We start from the raw sequence: 25188 nt of genomic DNA, 5'->3' as shown, positions 1-25188 counted from the left end.
AGTGTGTGGGACACATTCTTTCTATTTCTATCTATCTTTATATGTCTCTATGCTACTTCCTATATTAAAAAATAAATAAGTCCATGAATAAAAAAATGAAACAAAATATAAACATTTGAGAAACCATTTAAAGCCTTGTGCATTTAGTTTTAATTAAAAATTCAACCGTTCCTAATAAAATTATCATCCCTAACTTATTACAAATTGATGAAAAATTTCGTGTTTTGTGATTCTAAAAACTAACCTTAGTGAATAAAACATTTTACTTCCAAGGACGATGTGGCATAAGAATCAATGAACTACGAAATAATTATATGTAAGAAATATATTACTAACACTTATACTCATATTCTAACCAGTCTTTCAATAAGGCTGAAATTATTTTAGGTTATTAACGCTATTAAATTTGAGCAACCTTTTAATACTATTAGTTAACTTTTTACAGCCGACAATAGCAATTATGGCGACTGTCACAATTCCAACCTTTTAACGAAAAACAAACTACGTATTAGCAAATTGACTTCTCAAACTTACACCAGTGAATCAAACAATATCATTGCTATGGGCAATAAACGTCATTATAGTTCAGTTCGCAATAAAGAGAGAGAGAAGGAGCGACCTCTATCAGGCGGATTGCATTACAGAATCATGACTTCTCTGATTGGATGTGGGTCCAATAATACTTTGAGGTAACTGTCGTCCCAACAGCTATTATATGTGCACCCACCGTCCCACCATGCCTTTTATCTAATTGGTTTGTTTGTTTCTTCACTTTTTGTAATTTTGTAACTCTGTTTGACTGAATGTGAAACCTTACGTTTCGCGTCACTTCTTCACTTCTGAAACTTTGAAAACCTCTGTTCAATCTTTTCCTTGCATAAAAGAAGATATCTTTATAAAATGTATTAAAATTAATTTTTCAACGTGTGCATGAACGCTAAGTTTAATTTCTGCAAGGTTTATATTGATCTAAAAAGCATGTGGATTCTCATTCATAACGTTGGCAGCCGCAAAGACCATATTCATGAATGTCATGAAGGTTTCTGTGTCCTCCCTTGGCGGATCCTCGTCTTCAGAGTCTGACTCAGGAGGAGGACGACACTTAGGACAGCAGCACATAACAGGGCGCTGGCAGATCACGACGGGGGGCGGGGGCGGTGTTTCGGGACCCTGGGTGGGATGCTGTTGTTTGTACAGTCCTGAGGCCCATGGCAACCTGGAACCATATTATGAAGATCAAATTATACGGTTCAGAAAACATGGGCTTAATACAGACTTCAGACTTTCAGGTCCTCGAAATTAGCATGTTTTAAATACAGAGATATTTTAAGATCACTCCCAACACCCTATCACATGTTAATTTTTTAGATATACACAAGTAAAATTTACCTAAGAATAAAATACCTTTTACCAATGGAAGTCCACTTGAAAACTCTTATCCCATATTGGAATGTTTTTTATTTATTGTATTATTTTGTTTAGTATGTATACAAATTATTTCAGTTTGGAAGATCAAAATCAAGTTTGCAGTTTCTGTTTTTTAGTTTGTTACTGATGTCCAGATTGGTGTTAATTTTCTTGGTCCTTTCTTTAAACAAATTCATAAGGAGACTTTTTGTCACAAATCTGCCTTTAAAATTTACTGCTACAGACTCTTTTACAGTCCTGTGAGAATATTTATCTTCACTTAGTATAGACCAAAATTGGAGGTTTTAAACTCAAAATTGGTGTAAATGTAGATTTCCTTGAGATTTAAGCTTTAGATGCGTCTATTTGTAAACCACAAAATCCCAGTCTACTGGATAGTGATGTAATTAATGTCAGTGAGAAAGATGTAAGTTATTGGAAGAAAGTAACACTTCATTCTTACACAAGTTTCCAGGAACTTTATGAATTATATAACACAAAATTGTATAATTCAGCTGTTTATTATAAACCAAGAAATTAGTGTTATTGAATGTTTATGGCAGAAGCATATTACAGCAGGCTTTTAGATTTAGGGCTTCATTAAATAGTTATTTTATCATATAAAGTAACCGGCTAATTCATTCTAACACATCAGATAAGTCTGTTTATCAGATATAATATGTCAACCGACCTTTACATTAAATTAAATTCAAAAGCAGACTGACTGGGATAAATAAAAAGTTTTAACGAAATTCATAAGGGAAATTAAAACTTTACGGAAATTTATAAGGCAACTCTTCTCTCCTAATTTCTGTTGCAGATCAATTTCGGAACACATATTGTAAATCTGACATATTTTAGTTCTTTCAATTGGAGATTTTTTAAACAATTCTGGCTAACCATTTTAAAACCCAAATTTTACATTACGGTTTCGTTTCATTAGAATCTAATTTAATTCTGTTACCCTTGAGGCTTCGTCCTCGCCCTCTGGACAATACAGAAAGGATGTTTACATGGCTCGTTTTCTTTATCATCGCCTCCCTTTCTTTTGCCTTTCCCCTTATCTTGTTTCTTTTTAGGCCTGTCGACGAATATTGGTACACAGTGGCAGATACCCTGTGGTGGCGGGGGCGGGGGTGGCGCCATGTAAGGATTCTGCCCTCCCGGACATATAATAATCCTCTCTATAATCCTTTCTGCCACTCTACCAGTTTTTGAATCCCCATTTTGACCTTTGTTTGCCTCGTCCTGAAACAGAAGTAAAAAAACAATTATTGTTTCAAGCATATTATAAATACAATATCTACGTCACTTTTTGCAATGGAATTGACAATTTATAAAACATACTTTAATATTATTATATTTAAAATTAGAGTGACAAAATTATAGCGGGCATTAACCTAATTTAGACCGACAACTCAGAAGTAAACCAATTTATAATCATTTCACTTAACATGTTTAGCTGCAGTTGGGAGATTTGACATTTATTTCGGTTTATTTTTAAATATAAAAATCATTTCTCTCTGTCTGTCTATCCACACGACAATTATAGGACTAATTGAACTGCAGAATTTACATTTTATGTGAAATATCGTTTATATAGAGCTTGCCTAAACGATTCGGTATTGTGACACTTGGTACCTCACACACTGTTATGATATAGGAAGTAACGATTACATCTTAGTATATAAACTTTCACCCAACATTCTAGGACAGACAAATATAGATTACTAGCAGTCACCCGCGGCATCGCACGCAATTGTGTAGGTTTTGCACATGTATAAGCACTTCTGGTTTGAGTTAATTATATTTCCAACACCATTACAATATTTGCTTTATTGCCACAATCATAAATATACGTCTAAATTTGTATAATTATCGCCATTGTATTTAGCATCGTTCTTAGCATGTTTTGTTCCATAGTTGATTTTGTTTTGTTTCCGATCAAGAAAATACATATCACAGATCAGAGATGTCTATTCTGTCAGAAGATACACATGATGGTTTTTATATGAGTATTTCAATTTATGGTAAGATTTTTTATATTTTAGAACACTGAGAACTAGAATTGATGCATTAGTTCAAAATAACAGTCCAGCGAAATTTAATCTAGCATAGTTCTTAACGGCTGCTTCGAAGGCCGTCTTTGGAGTCAAATTCTAACCTTATGTTTTAGGTCCCATTTTTTTATGTAGGTGAGTACATACCTAATCGCTGAAATTTATAACACATTGAAAAAATATGGTTACTCTTGACGCATTTTACTCACTATAGAAGTAAACAAATATAAAATAAACAATGTTTATAAAGGACAGTTGATTTACATTTTACAGGCTTATTTAATTAATATTACACAACTTCAGGGACCAAGATGGCATTCTTTGCTAATTCAAAGACTAGTGGGGCGTATCCTGGACATATTTCAAAATACGAATAGGCCTATATTCATTATAAAAACCGTAAGAATGTCCATGTAAAATTTCAGTACAATCGATTGAAAAGAAGAAGGCACTTTTGCATTTATAATATTATTATTGATGTGTATAATGTAGCAGACAACATATTATTACTGCGTTGACAATACTAAGTACCTGCAGTAATTTTGGTTTTAAATGTCCAAGCAATCTATTTTTCATTCAAAATTATTAACATTTTGAGTAATACTAAACTGAATTGTGTAAGATATTTTCATATATCCTCAATTAACTAAAACTTAAAATTTTGTGACTATTATGTTAACTGCAGCGATGATTCGTATTGAAAATAAATTGCCCTGCTAAATTAATTAAATACTTTTTATACTTGTATACTTTATATAGTATATACTTCGTCTGAAGGCTTCTTTTCATCAGCTTTCTCAGGTTCCTTTTTCTCTGGTTCAGGCTCAGGGGCAGGTTCAGGTGGAGGGGGAGGCTCCGCGGCCGCCGCCGCTGCCGCCTTAGCTGCTGCCCTACGTGCTGCCATACCACTCTGTCAGACAATTAAGGATCCAATAACAATATGGATAAGCCTTAGACATTATCGCACGAGAAAAATTGCCATTGATTGTAGCAGGCACCTTAGACGTTCAAGTGTAACGGTTTTGAAACTTTTATTAGGCCTAATAAACCCATTATAAAATAAAAAATGGTCCTCCTACAAACACTCTAGTTTTCATGGAAATATATATATATATATAGATTTCCATGAGAGATATATATATATATATATATATATATATATATATATATATATATATATATATATATATATATATATATATACATATACATAACAATTACGACTTACATCACGATATTTCCGAACCTATAGTATGACAACTTGTATACAAGTTTATCTTTCCTGGTAGATAGGTAATGATTAAAAACGGGTTTGACAATTCCACAGCTTATCCACCAAACTCTGCGATATTTATATACTTGTTTGCCAATTGTTTATCTCAAAACACTATAACTGCAATCACCATTAGAATCCTATATATTCGCTCAAGGTAAGTTTTTCTTATATCTTTTAAAGACAAAATTGAAAATTCGTAGAAAAAACCACATCATTTCATCGCCATTTCTAAATATTAGATAGCGAGACTTAAAATATGGATTTAAAATGGAAAACCTTTGCTAAAAATTATGCATGATATGGTACACCATAATATCCATATCTGAACCCTCCAGTTTACATTTCTGGTTTATCAGGAGGAGTTGGGTGTGAAAATTTAGACTTATTCAAGTGACTATCATAGATTTTAGCGATCTTTGGAAACAAGTCGACAGCGACGTAAGGGTTCCTTGGAACTACTGCAGGAAATAAGGGAGTGTGTACTCTACAAGGTGGAAAGTACCAAAAAAAGTGTTCCGTTAACATACAGGATTTGAACCTACGTTATCTCTAACTCTGACAAAGGGTTCTACAACTTAGACAGCACAGCCTATACGAACGCTTCTCGAAACTATAAGTTTAAAACTTAGATTATTAATATGAATTCTTAATTTTAAATTATTAGATCCACATTTATCTATTCAAATTCTCTGTAATTTGTTATACGCACGTATTTTAAAATTAATTGTATTATTTCTTCTCTGTTAAGATTGCCACTGAAGTAATGGTGAATATATTTATGTATATATAATCATGTATTTAAAAAATATTATTACTATTGTCTTGTGCAGTCAATCAAATAGGCTACTTACTGAATTTTAAAATCTTGAACTTGTATCTGCTTACTTGTCTTGTTTTTTAAACTGTTTCTATGGATATCTACATAACTACAAGGTTCAGCAAAGACATAATTATTCAAACTTATATCAAATCATAAGTGACTATCGTACAAGTTACTTTAGTAACGTTTTTTCCCAATGGCTATTAATAGTTGAATATAATTTAGATATCAAAGATATCCATATTGGGATTTAATTTTGTCTTTTAGATCACACTTATTACAATAACAAACCATATTCAAGACGAGTGGTTTTAATTCGTAACGATCACGCCCTTTGATATTGTAATGTATTAATTTGGTCTAATTTTTCATAACCATTGGAAGCTAAAGTCACTTTACGAATAGTCAGTATTACACATTCCTGTCTCGTCAGCTACTAAGAATTCCTCCATGAAGGCAGAATGTCATAAATATGAGGATAAGAAGGGTAGAAGATATATGGTAGAGTCACTGGGTACACACAGAAGTAGAAAGCATTGTTTATTCTCCAGTTGTTTCAACAATAGCAATATGAGATAGTCATTCAATAAAATTTTTACATTCAAGCGATTTCACATATCATACAGAAAAGCTGTCACTCATATTTTATTCATAAAGTAAAATCATTCTTGATTTTAAAATGTTTTTGTCGAACTATTCATTGTTTCAATACATTCTAAGTTTAGGAAACACATGAACTTTTTAGGGAATAATAAACATTCTAAACTGCTCATAATGAAAGTTTTACCCAATGTATCTGAAGTAAATCAATCATTAGATGAATCGTAATCTCTGCGCTCGAGTCCATAATGTCTCCATACCCATAAAAAAACATTATACAACCCTAAAAAGTTAAAACTAAGTATAAAATATATCGGCTAACTTCGTAAACAAATTTTTTTTTACATGTGTGTCTCATAAGTATTGTTAGACACCAACAACTCGGGAATGAAATGTTGAAACAAATTTAAACTTGGTAGAAATATATGCCATACATTTCTCGATAACATTTATTGATATTTCATTTCGTTCCAATACGCCGGATGTTAGATATAAATCCTATAAGAAATAAATTAATCATATTGTTGCTACAAAAGCTAACTTTAGAGTAAAACCATTTCAATCTCCAAACTTTTTTCCAAATCATATTTTCACAATAACGTAACCCTTTTTAACAGTCCTATTTACTGTTAAATTGGAGTCAAACCACAAATCATTAAAAATAGAAACAGGAGAAAACATCTTATATAGTGCACGACAGTATTTTCAGGTTTAATGTTCCAAAGCTACATGGTAGGGCTCCTAGATTAAGAGTGCAGGACTTAATATTAATCTTCTACAGCCGTAATCCGAACGTAGCCCATGCACACCACAGGGGATCCATCAACCAGATGTCTCCGTCCACAACACCCACTTGCTCCGTAGTAACTCTCAACAATATTCCTACACAAGTAGCAAGGGGCTGAGGAATATAACGGATCTACTGTGCGATCCATAGAAGGCAGTAAGTCTAAACGAATATTAAACACGCAATTTAGCATGGAGATGTGAATAGATCAATTATAAGCCTACTATGGTGGTATTATAGCCTACAAAATTCAATAAATGAGTGACTATTTAGTCCCTACAATGACAACTCAGCGTATGTTACTTGCTAGAATACTGGAACTCCTATATTATATCGCCATCAATGAATAGCAAAACTATAGCCTGACCTCAAAACTATTCTCTACCGCCCGCGTGCTGTTCTATTTCCAAATTCAATGGAACTAAACGGGCTTACTCCAGCTACAAAATGCGACAGGATACTACAGGAACAATCTGGATAACTATGGAGAGAACAATCCACAAGATAATATTCAACTATTTATCCTTATAAATTATTTTAATGGTTTTAAATTTCTGAGTGGTACTAAAACTATAGTTTGACTGACCAAACCTATAAGAAACAGGATGTTTCAGGACATTTACTATCGTTAAGTGATACAAACAGATCAGTAATAATACGTTTCGAAATCTGCAATCTGATTTCTTTTTCAGGTAAATAACTAACCTAACACATAATTACAAACTATGATAAAATAAACAAATCATACCAGAGCGTTGTGACACGCTTAAGTCAGGAATCACAACCATGGTTGTGTGTCAACTTCACTAACTCTAAAACATGCACTTAATAAAACACAAAAGACAATTATTAAAACTGAACTACAGAATACAGATCACAATAGGTCTGCATTCGCTGACCAACCACCTACGACTTCAACAACAACAAACTTCAAACAAAGCAAATCTAAATATTACTGTTATTTTTTTTCAACATAATTCAACTTACGGCTTGTAAGTTATATAAATTACACATCGACGTGCAACAGGCTATTATTGACATAAGCAAATCTACTCATGGCTGTCATTTACCTAACTGTTCTAATAAAGATACTTCAATCACGCCGTGTAAGTCGAAAAAATACTTTCTTTAAATCAGTCATTTATTTGGGTAACCTATATTTTCTACATAATACGGTACCTTCTAGGCTTGTAATATTTGGCTCCAATATTTCTCTCAGCTGGCTCCATTCGGCTTACTTTTTTTTCTGATTCCCTGATACCGATATATAGTATTACTCCAAAACCCAGCCGAATTCTCTTCAATTACATTCAATACTTTTCGACCTTGACAGAACGACTTACTCACACAACACCTGAACTCGATGGCCATCCAAATTTAAACTATTAAAATACAAAAAAAAGATACTAGTAGTTCAACAGGATGACAGTAACGCCTACGGCCATCAGCTTAGGGTGCGGTGGCACCTACTGTGCTACCTCGCGTTAATACTAACGCATTAAAAACAAGCCTCAAAATAGTATATGTCCGTAATATATGCAAATGCTAGTTTAAATTAAAAAAATTAATAATTAAAATTCATTGGAAGTGAAGGGAGGAACAGTCTCCCTACTTTTTTCACGAGTTAACGCTGTGTGCTATAATTTTCGTTTTGACCTAATACTACATGATAAGCATTACCGCTTTTATTATATATATATATATATATATATATATATATATATACATATATATATATATATATGTAATATGTTCACATAATTGGCAGAACATTTTTCTGGAGAAATCTCAAAATCTATAATGTATGAAAAGTATTTCGTAATTTTGAGAACGTTTTATAAAAGAACCCGCACGGTTCCTGGGTAAGGTTTAAAAAACATACTCCATACAGCAAAACTTCTACCCCACTACTTTTAGTCGCAGATACTTTGTGATTGTTCTTTCTCGGTAGCAACTTCTAGAGTTCAGATACTGCATTCGCTTCTCATCACACTCTGAAGGGGACCCTGTTTATAATCACTGCGAGTGATTATATGTCTAAACATTAAAAATACACCCAGAAATAAAATTTCATTTCATTTCATTTTTGGAATTTGATTGCTTTGATTGCAAACGAAAGCAATCGAAATTTTAAAAAATGAAATAATTTTTTTATGATATATAGTCAACATTACTATTATAAATGATGATTTACTTAAAATAAACCAAGCATTTAATCCATTTATTCAATGAAATGGAAATATTAAGTGTATTTATTATAGACGCTACTAAACATTTGTACATGATAAAAAATCTAAATAAATTCAAATTCAAATAATAGCCAAATTTTATTATATTTAATTTCAAAAGAAATAAAAACGTATAACAGAATTGTTATGAAAATCAGCATATAATGTTTCCAAATTCAAAGCCAGAGGCCAACCTCAACTGCTGCTACCTTCTACAAAACAGGTTTATTAACAAATATATTATAGTTCATAATTTTAGCTTTCTGACACAAAGATTATTGTGTGCGAAAGCTATATACTTATATATATATATATTTGTATATATTTATTTATTTGAAATTTAATTTATATTATGATACAACAATTCCTTATATCCCTCATGGTATACCAACTTAATTTCTATTATATTATATACCAATTTACAAAAATTAATTATTTTAATTATTTATTAGTATAAGCATTGAAAATTAAAAGCAGCAGTAATAATTTTTATTCCAGAATAAATAGCAATCGATTTTTAGAAAACCATAGCTGCGTTTATTTATTTAGAATTCTATAATTTACATTACTTACTATTTTGTTTGGTATATAATACTAAGACTACAGTTGATAACTAATATTGTAGAAATGGATAATACAGTAGACATAACAGTAAAGTTTAAATGTTGCGTAAATGGACTTTTATGATTGATTAAATGTTGCTAACAATAAAAATGCTCAAAATGTTTAAGAAAGGTAGGTTGTAGATCCCAAACATAGGGAATAATGTTATGCCAAATAAATACATTGTTTTATATTACTTTACAAAAGAAATGGCACAGACCATATCAAAGAACCCGTAGTTGTTTTGTTGGGCAAGGTATTGTGATCACGTTGTTTGAGTGTTTGTCTGCATTACGATAAGCTGAGACGGACTTTATGATGTTTTGCACCCATTTGAAAAACTCTGCACGCATCTCCAATCTTTATTTCGATAAAGCCTCATTTATATTGTTATTCTATAGAAAGACACAATATATATTTAGCAAGCTTTCGAATATTTAAAATTTTAATTTGGATTTAACCAAGTATCGCATCGTTTATATTCTAAGCATTTATATCACTAGGCACTGCTTAAAATATAAAATAACCCCTTTACACGCTTGGCTTTCAGGTTGCTTTAACTGTTGTTGTTGGTATTTTCGTTTCAGCTCATTTTCATACAGAATTCTTGTGAATTCTAATCAGTGGTTTTTGTGTATATTTGTAGTTAAATGATGAACTTTTGTTTACTTATTGGGCTTCGTAAGTATATTGAGATTTTAAGAGAATTTTGTACTAGACTACACGATAACGCTGTAACTAATAATAATAATATGTAACTATATTGCCCTCGACATTTTATTGATATCGTACAGATTTTTTTATTGCAAAGCGGTTCTGTTACCTTGAATGGTACTTGAGATTATGGTAATATGTGCTACCCATGTCAATTCTGCAACATATAACTTCGTAAAATTAGAAATTTATTTAATGAGAGGCAGTAGGATTGATCTTTTTAAGAGGATTATTAGTTAACATATATTTATGTATATATTACGGAGTAAGAAGTAATATCACTTGTACTATTTACACAAAGTTGCATGGCTGTGAGGCGGAGTAATCACAATAGGTTGAAAATACCTTACTTCTGTCTATCTCTATCTTTTTCTGTTTAACTGCATTATATCTCAAGACCGAATTGCGGTAAATTCTTCAAATTTTGCGTAAAGCTTAATTTCTGTATATACTGTATATATATTAATACTATGATAATTATTTCAGTCGTTGGAATTTGGCTTAGCATTAGTAGAGAAACTGACTTACAGTATCTCTCTAGAATGAATTAAGCAATCCACTTGCTGCAATTCGAAGGACTGGCAAAATTCGTCTTCCATCCCTGTATCTTATTCAGGCAGAATTCATCTACTGACTTGGCATTTTACATAAAGTTTTATTTCTACGAGATAGGCAGGATCGATTTGGATTATGGGTATGTCTACCAATGGGTGCCTATTATTGAGGGGACATCCCAATATGGAATCGATGTATAAGCTTTAAATCTTGCATACGTTTCTACCACTCGTTAGTCTGGCAATATGCCTCTAGCCCATTTGTCATTGTCCGTCTGTACTCGAGAACATATTGAACTTACAGATATCGTAAGCATTCAGCACAGTCTATTACGCAACGTCCGTGCCTTTGTAGTAAAAACATGCTTCTCTCAAGTACTTAATGGTGCATGATTTTATATTGTCTATTTGGGTATGTAGGGTTTTTCATTTCAAGAGATATGTTTTCCGTTGTAAATTTTATACTTTTTTAAATTAAGTTAACTGGAAGAATTTTTGTTAAGCCTATTTGTATGTTTGTCTGCCGTCTGTTTGTTGGCAAGATAAGGAACTGATTTATATTATTGCAATGTTGTATGAAAGATAGAACATACTGGAGCCTTGAAAAACTTCTTTAAAGCAAACTATTAATGAGGAAAGTTAAATTAAGAATTTACAAAACCATGATCTTGCCAGTTTTGATGTACGGGTCAGAAGTATGGGCACTCACAAAGAAATCCCAAAAAAAGTTAATAACCTTTGAAAACAAAATATTACGAAGCATTTTTGGACCAGTTCAAGAAGGAGACATATGGCGGATCAGGAAGAACAGAGAATTAAGAGAAATATACCAAGATCCCGATGTGATTGCACTGATCAGGAGTAAAAGGTGAGATGGATGGGCCATGTTGCCCGTAGGGGAGAAGAAAAAATGATAAAGAAGGTTTGGCGAGGGGAACCAGAGGGAGTGAGGCCATTGGGCAGACCTAGGATGCGATGGAGAGATCAGGTGGAGAAGGATTTAAGAACGATCGGCGCTACACTTGAAGTGGCTCAAGATAGAGGAAGTTGGAGAGACATTGTTGGCGAGGTCAAAAAACCATCTGGGTTTCGAGTGGCCACAGGAGATTAAAACTAAATGTCACTTCATGGGATTTTACTGAATTACATGGGTATTGTTTAATATGTAGTTAATTATAAACTCAATTAAGTTAAGCTAACTGGATAAGCATAGAAAGCTGATTGTATCTGATTGGTCAGAGACCAACTTTTTGAATTGCCGGGACCTCTTCTAGGCTATATTGAGTAGCATGCCGCCGCCTAGGTCGACCATATTGTCATTGTCTCCAGAGCTTCTTGTGTGGAGCCTCTAACTTTATAATGTTTATTTATTGTATACAGGTCTTTTTTCCAGGTGTAAGGTACATTCCTGTTGCTCCCGTCACAGTTCACGTCTGTTTACTACTTTTGAGCTATAAAAACCACCTTTATAATCGATGTTAATCGTTTTTTTATGAGATTTCTATAATATTTCTGTTTAAGGCATACCTTTATATGTTTCTCCTAAAAGATCCGTGAACGAAACGAGTAACTGTACTGGTAATAAAATTTCCGATGACCTATGGAAGATACTCTGAACAGTGTTAAGACTATGATATCCAAAACTAGTAGGTCCTGTAGTGTAGTGAATCTTGCGCAGTACTGGGTCATGTGAGAGTGAACTATTTGTTACCGTTCAACAACCAGCTTCATTCTTTCTTTTCTAATTTCACAATGTTTAATTTCGTCATCGGTCAAATTCGGTTATATCGCCACGAAACTAACTTTTTTCAACAGTCTACTACGTTATTCTACATACATTTTTAACACATTCTAAGAACAAATTGAAGACGTTTGAAGATAACGGACGTTGCATCTAGTCAGGGGTCTTATCTGATTGCGATAACGGAACAAGACTTAAAAATACTTTGCAGTTTATTACATTCATTTGAACCAATAAGAACCAATTTGAACCAATTTATTAGAACGTTATGAAATTTATTAAAAATAATTTTGAAGTGAGAAATACTACTCAAGCTATTTACCATGTATCTTTTAATAAGATCGAAGATGTTTAAAATAAACTAACTATCTCCTAGATCAATATTCCAAACACCTTCAGTGCTTCTAGCCTTCTTTCGATTACTCCCTACAATAATTATGCCATGTTGCAAAATGTTGGTTTTTTTATATAAAATCATTTTACATTTATACTGATGTTACTGTATATCACATTTTTTATACCAATGAACACAATTTCAGACAGTAAAAGTAAAGTAGCGATGTAGAAAATTAAGAATAATTTCTTCACTTCTAGTTTATATGGTAATGTACTTAAAAATATTATTGGTTACGTAAATATGCTAAATTACTTTTATATTTTTTGGGTGGGAGAAGAGGGCAATTCCAGAAAAAGGAAACTACCTTGTAGTACATTTAAATATAAAACAACAAATATATTTCAGTTTTACTTTCAATAAATAAGTATAAAATAGTCTGTTTTATTAATTACAAAATACTTGAAAAATCGTATAGTTTTTTACAAAAATGTGGAAAAATTATTTTTTTAACGTAACTTATCATACCAAAACTCTGTATTCAGCTACAAAATAAACATAAAAATAAAAATGTCTTGCTTTTTTACATTTACGGATTATTTAAAAACAAATTGTGTCCACTACTTCTCTGCTATCTATACATAAATACAATACATTACCATTTTTAACTTACTGTAAAATCCCTACTAAATTAAAGAATTTTTTATCACCTAAACTATAGATTTCATTTCGTCTTTTTACACGTATGCTTATGTGTAAGTCAAGTCCAAACCAATATTTGAGAGAGGTTTTCTTATCTACAAAGTCAGCGTAGTTGAACGCGATATCATGCCGCAGCAGTCTTAACTTTAATATTTTATTTCCCCTCTTGACCAATTTTTCAGCAGCCTTGTATTGCTCCTCTGACACTTCCTTTGAAAACAATCTTTTTAGTGCTTTATTAAACTTTCATGTACCTTTTGTGATAAAACCTTAAGTCGAAAACACAATCTGTTAAAAGCTTTGTGAGTTTAGGTGTTTGGGTGTGTGCATATGATTTTAAAATGATATTTATACACTGCACCCGACTATCTTTTAATGACAAATGACTGTTTATAAGGATTTAATGATCTGTGTCGTGAATAGTAAGAATTTTATATTCAAATTACTGCTGCTTTATTTTCCAATGCGGACAAGGCGAATAAGTACTGCGACTCGCGATAATAACACCTGAATCCGAGATCTCAATCATCTCTATCGTCTGCAATACTGTTAATATTCTTTTTTTTTAAGGTTTATAGTTTTTCAAATATTGAAATACGGACGCAAGGACTTACTTGATAACAAAGGAATTGTATGTAAAAAATAACAATATTTTGTTAAAATTACTTAACTTTTTTTAAGCCTCATCTCTGGATAAGATGATGGATAAAATTTTTCGAAACGCTATTTCAATTTCTTAATCATTGAAATTGGGAATTTCTCATACACTGTTATTTTTAATAACCCATCGTCAATAATGGACTAAAAATAAAAATGTGTATTTTTTAACCACAACACTTGTGTCTAATATATTTGATTTCTTCGGTTACATTTGTCTATGTTATAATACATAAGTTAGATATATTCTTTTATTTATTTCATTTACATGCAACAATACAGGTTACACACCCAATTACATTGGGCATGTTTAAATCAAGATGACATGCAATAATATCCACACAATCAAATATAATCCAGTCCAGTGCAGTGTTCCACCAAAATAGTTCCCATTAAATAGATAATTAAGACTAAAGCTAAATAACAGATACATATATATATATATATATATATATATACCTGTAGATATAACAACGTAACTATAATAAAATTATAAACAAAATAACAACAATAATAAATAATCATAAATATTAACAAAGTCAAGATAAGCCATAACAAAAAGAACGTGTGTGTGTGTGTGTGTGTGTGTGTGTGTGTGTGTGTGTGTGTGTGTGTGTGTGTGTGTGTGTGTGTGTGTGTGTGTGTGTAATTAAAAGTATAAACATCTTAATAAAAATATTGGTAGTGTAGTATATTTGTTAAATGTGTATATGTAAGGTATTAGATAGTCTAGCTCAGTTTATATCCCCCTGACAAAGTCTTTTGTATTGATTAATATTATGTAAAAATATATCAACCTCCCCAGGCAAAGAATTATGCAATCTCATCATTGTATTCAATGGTGATGAAAAATGTTCCATTGCACGACAAATTTTGGGATCTATTATAAAATGATGGAGTGTAAAAATTAATTTTTTACAAGCAAAATGAATCCATTACTTCACATCTCAGCAATTTAAAAAGAAAAAGTAAATTCGCTAATGTTCTACGTTTTTGAAGACTTTCCATTTCAAAAATGCTTAAAAGTTGATTATATGAAATATCGAAAGTAAATTGACCAGTTTCTTTAAAATATAAATATCGTAAAAACCTTTTTGGTACCTTTTCAATTAAATTAATGCGATTAGCAAAATAAGGATTCCATACTATATTGGCAAATTCTAAATTTCATCGGACAAGTGATATATAATATGTTTTTAAGGTTGAAATTGAATGAAAGTTTGGAGACTGTCTAATAATAAATCCCAAATTTTTGTAGGCCTTATTTACAATAGATGAGATATGAGGATTGAAAGTTAAAGTAGGATCCAAAATTATGCCTAAATCCTTAAATCCAAATACCCTTTCAAGATTACTACCATTTATAGCATAGTTATTCGAAATTGATATCTTTTTCCTTGTGAATGACATTACCTTGCACTTACTAATATTAAAAAAGATCTTATATTTACTAGTCCAATCAAAAATTGCATCCAAATCCCCTTGTAATGCGTTGGAATCCTGAGGGCTATTGACTACTTTATAAAATTTAAGGTCATCTGCGTACAGTAAAATTTGTGAATTTTTTGTGCAGTTAACAATATCATTGATAAACAAATTAAAAAGTACTGGGCCCAAGTTTGACCCCTGAGGAACCCCTGAAGTTACTAAATATTGCCTAGAATTGTGCCCCATATAAGAAACATATTGTAACCTATTATAAAAGTAAGAAGAAAAACATTTACCAACTTAGACGAGAAACTTAAATTATGCATTTTACTTAAAATTAAACTGTGATCTACTCTATCAAACGCCTTAGTTAAATCTGTAAATATTACATCTACCTGAGAGTTATTATCCATTTGAGATAAGACATATTCCGTAAAATTTAACAAATTTGTAACAATTGATTTCTTAGCTTGAAACCCATGCTGCCTATCATACATCAATGGTGTCATCAAATTTACAATTTTTTTACAAATAATAATCTCAAATATTTTTGCAGGAGTTGACAAAATTGCAACTGGGCGATAACTCTGTACAAGCTTACAATTTCCACTTTTAAAAACAGGTGTTACTCGAGTCAATTTAAACAAATCAGGAAAACAACAATTAATTAAACAAATGTTAAAAATTACACAAAGTGGTTTCACAAGTATTTCACTACAACCCTTATAAATATATGATGGGATTTTATCTGGGCCAGCAGATCATTTACAACTAAGATATTTAATAGCATCACTTACATCACCCTCAAATATCTTATCAATAACTAAGGCCAGGGAGGATAGACAAGTTCCAGGGTCAGTGAACTTTCCAGTTAAAGAGGATGGAGTGAAAGTAGATTTAAAGTATGTAGCAAATGCTTCCGCTATGTTACTATCCCCTTTAATAATCTGACATCCATCTGACATATTATTATTAGCATTCTTATGATTCCTTGAATTCTTTATAAAATCCCAGAATTTTCTCACATCTTTATTGATGCTACTTTCAACACTATTTAAATAAATATAATAATCCAATTTTATTCTACATTTAATATCTTTCCTTACTCTTTTGAACTCTCTTAAATCTATCTCATTAAAGTTTCGTGTTAACTTCCTTCTAATTCTTATTTTTAATTTAATAATATTTATTAGTTCGTTACTATACCATACTGAATATCCACGTTTCACTTTGTTCCTCTTTGGACAACAGTTATCAAAAACTTGATAAATTGCTTTGTAAAATAAGTCCATAGCCAAATTAGGATCATTAATATTATAAAAAAGGACCAATCAATGTTCCTAAGACCATGATACAACTCTAAAAAATTTGTTTTCTTAAAATTATATAACTCGTACTTATGCTGCTGTTATTACTATTTCCTGACTTATCTTATAGTATTCTACTTTATAGTATTACTACTCTTAAATAGATTATAAACTTGAACTAATTTACTAAATGAACAGTTTAACCTTGTGCCTTGAATATAAATGTGATGAAAACTGATACATTTATAAGCTGATAAACCAATATATCAAATCAGACTGAAAACTTTCAAATTAGGTATGCTGACCAAACAAATGCTCGAGATGAACTTGCAATCTGTATATCACAAAGGCCATTTGACCCACATTGCATCGTTCTGAAACCGTTGTAGCAGAAGAGTGCTTATCATAACAGTTTGCATGTTTTTATTTCAACTGTTACACATAACCACAAAAAGCGGAGGAGATAAGAATAATGGAGCCACTTGGCTCCGCAGCCGCTGAGCTAAGTAAATACTCTATAATGTGTTCAACTCATACTGCAAATTGTTAGTGGAACTGTAGACATTGTGCATCACTTCAATCTCAAGTTTTATTTTCGTAGGTAAAATCCGTAGGATGTTTCCCATCAAACGCTATTAGTTTTATTGTTATTTTAAAGGTCTCGATATATTTACTCTTAGTTATACTCGTACATTGTGACAAGCTAATCCTTAAATACCAAGGTAATAAGCATATTATTCTGTTTTTCTTATGAATAAGTTTAAGTTAGGCATTACAACAGGCATAAATTCCTAGTAATAATAATACAGTACTATGTGAACTTGGTCATTTAGTTAAAATTTTTGCCACCAAAATAAACTCTTTTCAAAGAAAAATCTTAAACTTTTCATACATAAAGATTTTCTTTTAAGAACTAGATTATCTAATTTACAAAAACATACGTTCCAACAGCTATATATTATAGTGCAGCTTCAAGACTATATCATGTAGTCTATGGCATATATTGTGGTTATTTCAAAAGAATATTTCTATGTAGCCAATATATAGTCGCTCATCATATAAGCGAACTATGTAATCGCAGGCATAGGAGTCGCGTTAAAGCAAAATGTTTACAACTAAACATACCATTTTGGATAAAAATTTTATTTTTCAGTTTTTTTCTCAATCACTATAGCGAAAATGCTCAGTGTAATCTTTATCACTAACTTTTCATTCAATATAATTAGTACAGGTGTGTAAATATTTTTGGCGTTTGATTTTTTAGTTACATTTCTTATATTTCATACCAGGTACGAATAACAATAAATTTTACTTTCAATTCATCAACTTTAACTAGTTGGTATTCAAGAAGAGCACAAATAGTAATGCGTATTGACACACGCACAGTATTGGTGGTATTGTTATCGTTGCAGTAAACGGTGAGTAATTATAAAGCCTTTCTGTCAAATATGACCAGATTTACCTTTCTCATTTCTCACTGTCTCATTTCTGACAACAACCATCACTAACGTACCACCGTATGGATCTAAGCAATGTTGCGTTATTAACAATTTTCTTTTAAAAATTGTTGCTTTCTTGAGCAACGCAATGTCTAATAATGAATATCCACCGGAAACATTCTATCTTAAAAGAAAGTTTCAGCATTCTATACAGATGAGGTACTATTATATATTCATAACTATTCAGGGTTGTAAAGATTTATGCTACTTTTGCGCTTCTGGTATATTATTACGTGCGAAAACCAAAGATTAAACAGGTTGACACAATCCCTCAATATCTTTGTATAAAACTATTAAATGGATTGGAAGTTAGGTTCTCTTGTTTAATGATTGATTTTCTTTTAACCTAAATTAATGTTTTTGGTATTTTGAGACCTGTCACATTAGTGAACGGAATTGCTAACTAGCCTATCGATTTCAGCCAGTATCGTTATCAGTAATCCAGGAACTAACGATTGGTCGGATGAAATAAAAGGTTTCCCGATTTTCGTAAGGCGACTTCAACCAAATGGTCAAATAACATTTTTTGGAAGTGAAAGTTTCATTTCAAGTGTCACACTAACAATTAATACGATCCTCACAATAAAATTCAAAATAATCCCCCAAAAGTTGCTTGTTATGATCAGAAATTCCATGCATTTAATGGAAAATCTGCCTTAGTAATTTGAAAACTGCAAAGTAAATCTCTTTGTTTCATTGTGACTTGATATGATCTCTTGTATAAAATACGGATAATTTGTTACAAGAAAACCTTAAAAGATATGATAACTTTTATTGTACATTTAAACTAATATTTAGAAAATATAATATCTGATCAAACAGTAGTAATGCCATTGTTCAAACATTGGAACTTGCAGAAATCGTTGATGTATTAGCCGAATTTAAAAAGAAAACATCGGGAAAAAATTTTCATGTGGTAGAAAATGAAGAGGAATCTGTAAATTCTTTTAAGCAATTATTCTTAGTAAAGTAACTTATTCTTATTCAATTACTGAGCATTAGAACCATTTAAGGAGAGAATGAACTAATAAAAACCTATTTAAATAATAAAGTAATAACATAAGAAAGTGTGAAGTTTCCAAATAATATTATACATTTATTTCCAACACAAAGGTAAATAAAGAACTTCTATAAAGACCATTAAAGCCTCGAAACTTCTTTTTATTCAATGGTAGAGACTGAAATGAATTGAGACGATCCAATGTACCGACGCTTTCCACTAGAAGTCACCATGACAGAACCTTATCTTTTGAAATCTAACGTGGTAGTGGGTAATGTAGATGAATTGTCAGAATATCTGTGATAAATTGAGTATTATGTTACTGCGTGCAATATCAGTAAATGAATCTTACCCGATAAATGAATCTTATAGATAAATGAAAATTTTCTGAGCGAAAGCTTTATAAAATCATACATAAGATGCATCGCAAGCCAAAAATCATATAAAATTTCTTTCGCTCGTTTTTATTATATATATATATATATATATATATATATATATATATATATATATATATATATATATAATTTCAATAAACATTGAATCACAAAAAGTACTTGCTCCGCCGGGAGTCGAACCCGGATCTCTCACTTGCCGGGTGAATGTGCTACCATTACACCACAGAGCGCTTACTTTTTCCGATCCAATTATTTTGTATTTGGCCGTATCTGTCACATATGCATTTTAAATAAGCAAACTAACATATGATCGGAAGACCAAATAGCTGTCAAACGACTTTTATTTATATTAAATTGTATAAATGGCAATAGCTATATATATACAATTATATATATATATATATATATATATATATATATATATATATCTGTATTCATTAAGAGCAGACAATAAACCTCTTGATTGTAAGGAAACTTTTGTGTGTATTCTATAGACTTTTACCATCAACTTTTAGTATTTTTTATTTAATAAATTACTTTACTTGATGAGGGGCGCTTAAATTTATTTTTAATCGAAAAAATCATATTTTAGCATGCCGTACTCTTTATTGTATTACTTAATCACGTATACAATAAATAGAAATCCCTCATATGATATTTCATTATTATACTTTAATATCCAATATTCCCCACTAAAATACAATTTAAAGTTTCATAACTGGATACGTAACAGTCATACAAGTTGTAGGAAGCTGTAAAGAAGATTGTTTGAGGGAGGCGTCAGAGGAGCAATATAAGGGCTGCTGAGAAATTGGTCTGCGGGGATATAAAGTATTAAACAAAGGAGTCTACTCTTATATGTTTTATAAGGAAACAATCATTTAAGCTGTATGGATGCAGCTTTTTGTAGTGGATTAAAATGTCTATTTGTTCTGAACTAGATTTTACACTAAAACAATAACACCTTTCATCTCTTTCACTTTTAGAGTAATAGAGTTTATTTTTTTAATTTATAGGAACAGTTTTTTTTTAATTTTATATAAACTTTATTTTGTACATAAATGTATAACCACAAATTCAAGTTTTAAATATTTATTTTTCTGCATTACAATGAACTACTATTCATTATTCTCTACTATCTACTACTCCCGCTGCTTGGCACATAGTCTTCAATATTGAAATTCGTAGCCTTCTTAATGAAAGCATTTTTGATGTAGTATGATATTTTTCAGTCGAAAACAGGCATACATCAAGTATATATTATTTCAGTTTTCATGGATCAGAGGTTAAGAGACTACGACTGAAGTATATCACCTTTTGTGCATGTAGGATCATTTCTAGTACGAATGAGTTATATTTCCGACGCTGACTTTGTTGTTTCTGTTCTGTCAAAGAAAATACGAGTATGTAAGTCTTGGGAACCAAATTTTATAAAACATGCTTGATCTAAGACATTTCTGATTTTTGTTCCTAAGTGTCGTAGCTTAGTTTGCCTTGTTGTAATAAAGAAAAAGCTGTATTTACATACGTAAGAGCCTTTTACGATCAAAAACATTCTTCCTGGAAAGTGATGTAAAATTTCAAAATAATCGTTTATAATAGGTTTTGTGTTATAGAATTATTTTTTTGGACTGTAATATGGGTGAGAGTGGCTTGACGATGCTTGGTAGTGTTCAACCCCCTGTTTTTTACCTAAGCCGCTGTAAAATACCAGATCACAATTTCAAGGAAGCTTTGAGTACTTTACGTTCTAACCGATACAATTTGGTTTAATAAGGCAAGTCTTATAACAGTAGTTGAAACGTATTTCTAATAGATTTAATGGTTTAGTTAGTATTAGACACTGGCGCACCGCATCTGAGGAAATACTATATAGATACTTTGTATTTGTAATCTGCACTTGACAACTAATATAAGTCATATTTAACATTGTATACTTAATATTTCTAAAATTTAAATGAAACAAATTTGTCACATCTTTGGTAAGCTTCAGCAGAAAGTGTCAACAGCTGTTTAGTATCATTATATTCGATTTTAATTTACAAATAGTTACATTTTTTTCTTGAATTAATAAATAAAACTTGTGAAACCTTTCCGATGATGTCTTGATAATAGCTTTAATGGTGTTTTCATAGCTTTCCATAGCTTTTTAACCTTTTTAACCTTTCCATAGCTTTCAGCAAATATTTCAAACAAAAATAATTAGTCGAATTGGTCTAGTAATTTTGAGATTATCGCGTTTGATTATGTATTTTGTAACGAAATTGAAATAATATGAATTATACAATTTGTAATGAAAGTTCAGAAAAATATTACATATGATTTGGATAAAAGCAAACTACAAAGATCCAAAAATGATAAAGTTACAATACGCACTGGTAATTAGCTAATAAATCAAATACAGTACTTATTGTCTACAAAAATGTATTGTGGAATTGTGGGAACCACAGAAAATTGCATTAAGAGACAAACTACATTGACGTAAGATATGATATGATCTCTGCGGAAGTTCGAATGGCGCCGAGACGCCAATAAGTTTGCCGCCTTACCTAACTTTGGTGTACAAAACAGCAGCTTGTAAACCGAACTGTCAGACACATCATCGCGTTGTGGAGCAGCATATCATTGACACCATCTCTAAGTGTTCTGAAGCTTCAAACACACGAAATAACTCAGTTTCATCATACAGCATCACATTGTGGTGCAGCATAACTTTGACACCATCTCTAATTGGTCTACAGCTTTAAACACATGAAATAACTCAGATTCATTACACACCATCACACTGTAGTGCAGCATAACTTTGACACCATCTCTAATTGGTCTACAGCTTTAAACACATGAAATAACTCAGTTTCATTACACACCATCACATTGTGGTGCAGCATATCATCGAGACAATCTCTAATTGGTCTACAGCTTTAAACACATGAAATGACTCAGTTTCATTACACATCATCACATTGTAGTGCAGGATATCATTGACACCATATCTAATTGGTCTACAGCTTTAAACACATGAAATAACTCAGTTTCATTACACACCATCACACTATAGTGCAGCATAACTTTGACACCATCTCTAATTGGTCTACAGCTTTAAACACATGAAATAACTCAGTTTCAATACACACCATCACATTGTGGTGCAGCATATCATCGACACAATCTCTAATTGGTCTACTGCTTTAAACACATGAAATAACTCAGTTTCATTACACATCATCACATTGTAGTGCAGGATATCATTGACACCATATCTAATTGGTCTACAGCTTTAAACACATGAAATAACTCAGTTTCATTACACACCATCACATTGTGGTGCAGCATATCATCGACACAATCTCTAATTGGTCTACAGCTTTAAACACATGAAATAACTCAGTTTCATTACACACCATCACACTATAGTGCAGCATAACTTTGACACCATCTCTAATTGGTCTACAGCTTTAAACACATGAAATAACTCAGTTTCATTACACATCATCACATTGTAGTGCAGGATATCATTGACACCATATCTAATTGGTCTACAGCTTTAAACACATGAAATAACTCAGTTTCAATACACACCATCACATTGTGGTGCAGCATATCATCGACACCATCTCTAATTGGTCTACAGCTTTAAACACATGAAATAACTCAGTTTCATTACACATCATCACATTGTAGTGCAGGATATCATTGACACCATATCTAATTGGTCTACAGCTTTAAACACATGAAATAACTCAGTTTCATTACACACCATCACATTGTGGTGCAGCATATCATCGACACAATCTCTAATTGGTCTACAGCTTTAAACACATGAAATAACTCAGTTTCATTACACACACCATCACACTGTGGTGCAGGATAACATTGACATCATCTCTAATTGGTCCACAGCATTAAACTCATTAAATAACTCAGTTTTATTATACAGTATGACATTGTGGTGCAGCATGACATTGACACCATCTCTAAGTGGTCTGCAGCTTTAGTCATGCGAAATAACTCTGTTTAATGACTTATCTTTGCACTGTGAACAGCTTATTATATTGGCTCCACATCTAAGGTCTAATTACTTTAAATCAGTGTAACAAACCGATTACAGACTTATCAAACGTTTCCGAGTACGGTTTTGTATTGACTTATAGTTAAAAGGTTTTAGATGTAAATTAGAAATGATGTTGAATGGAAAGCTACATAAAGTATACAGGTATGGAATACTTCTCATAAAATTAAGGGTTGTATTGCAGCCTACCCTGGACATTAAAAAAAAATAAACGCGCGCGCGCGCGCGCGCGTGTGTGTGTGTGTGTGTGTGTGTGTGTGTGTGTGTGTGTGTGTGTGTGTGTGTGTGTGTGTGTGTGTGTGTGTGTGTGTGTGTGTGTGTGTGTGTGTGTGTGTGTCGGATGCAGGACGTCAAGCAAGATAGCCTAGCAAGCCTACTTTGCCTGGAACACTATACGCATGACACAACTTGCAAATGTTACAGTTCCTCTCTGTAGACACCATGAAAAAAATATTCCAGGTGCAGAGAGGTCGACTGCCATGTATTTTCTATGTATATTTAGGTGGACATCGGGATTCTTAGTCGTATGTTATACTACTCTTTTTCTTTTATTACCATATATTTCATTTTATTAGTTTTTGTTGTAACATTACAATATCTTGCACTATAAATTTCATATTTTTTTATTTGACTTTTAACTTTGTACTGAATGGACAATACACATGGAGTTGGATATCGCTGAGGTCGTAGTAATGAATACTCGAAATTCGAAGTTGACGTATATGTTTAATATTGGCAAATAAACATAAAAGCACCACTTGTTATTTAGTTGGTAAAATAAAATAAAGTATTGCCACGTTGCTGCCAAGTAGAGTATGAATGAACTAAAATTTGATACCATGGGATGGGCCTAAATATTCCAACGTTCTATGAATTATTGTACCTTTGAAATTAATAATTATTGAAATTTTAAAAATAACTTCCCTTTACGATGAACTTGTCTCAAAAACGCGGGCCTCAGCATTTTTGGCTCTACAACGCAGCTGTAGTCGGAAAAGGGGAAG

The 25188-nt window shown here is 31.8% G+C and overlaps 2 protein-coding genes across 3 annotated transcripts in view; one reads left to right on the top strand and one right to left on the bottom strand.

The window, feature by feature from the left end:
- Nucleotides 1-927: 927 nt before the first annotated feature.
- LOC124361480 (basic salivary proline-rich protein 3-like) lies at nt 928-5658 on the bottom strand. Its single transcript, XM_046815529.1, has 4 exons — nt 5595-5658; nt 4234-4377; nt 2372-2655; nt 928-1216 (listed from the first exon to the last, which is right to left on the bottom strand). The coding sequence occupies exons 2-4, from the start codon at nt 4369-4371 to the stop codon at nt 970-972; spliced, it is 669 nt and encodes a 222-aa protein (XP_046671485.1). The 5' UTR covers nt 4372-4377; nt 5595-5658; the 3' UTR covers nt 928-969.
- Nucleotides 5659-17706: 12048 nt separating this feature from the next.
- LOC124359844 (beta-galactosidase-like) overlaps nt 17707-25188 on the top strand; it is a 97595-nt gene continuing 90113 nt past the window's right edge. The window contains exon 1 of one of the 2 annotated variants that reach the window (XM_046812927.1): nt 17707-17819. The gene's annotated coding sequence lies outside the window, so the exon portion shown is untranslated. Of the gene's footprint in view, nt 17941-25188 lie in introns of both variants that reach the window. The other variant, XM_046812925.1, reaches the window with a different exon arrangement.

The sequence above is a fragment of the Homalodisca vitripennis genome, chromosome 4 (genome assembly GCF_021130785.1).
Source record: "Homalodisca vitripennis isolate AUS2020 chromosome 4, UT_GWSS_2.1, whole genome shotgun sequence".
Taxonomy (NCBI): Eukaryota; Metazoa; Arthropoda; class Insecta; order Hemiptera; family Cicadellidae; genus Homalodisca; species Homalodisca vitripennis.
The sequence above is the reverse complement of the archived record's forward strand: the minus strand, read 5'-3'. Positions and strand labels throughout refer to the sequence as shown.

Coding starts and splice junctions, on each gene's coding strand:
- LOC124361480 (XM_046815529.1), bottom strand. CDS start 4,371: ATGGCAGCACGTAGGGCAGCAGCTAAGGCGGCAGCGGCGGCGGCCGCG. Junction 2,656..4,233: donor AAAAGAAGCCTTCAGACGAA/GTATATACTATA, acceptor CTTCTGTTTCAG/GACGAGGCAAACAAAGGTCA. Junction 1,217..2,371: donor GCGAGGACGAAGCCTCAAGG/GTAACAGAATTA, acceptor ATATGGTTCCAG/GTTGCCATGGGCCTCAGGAC.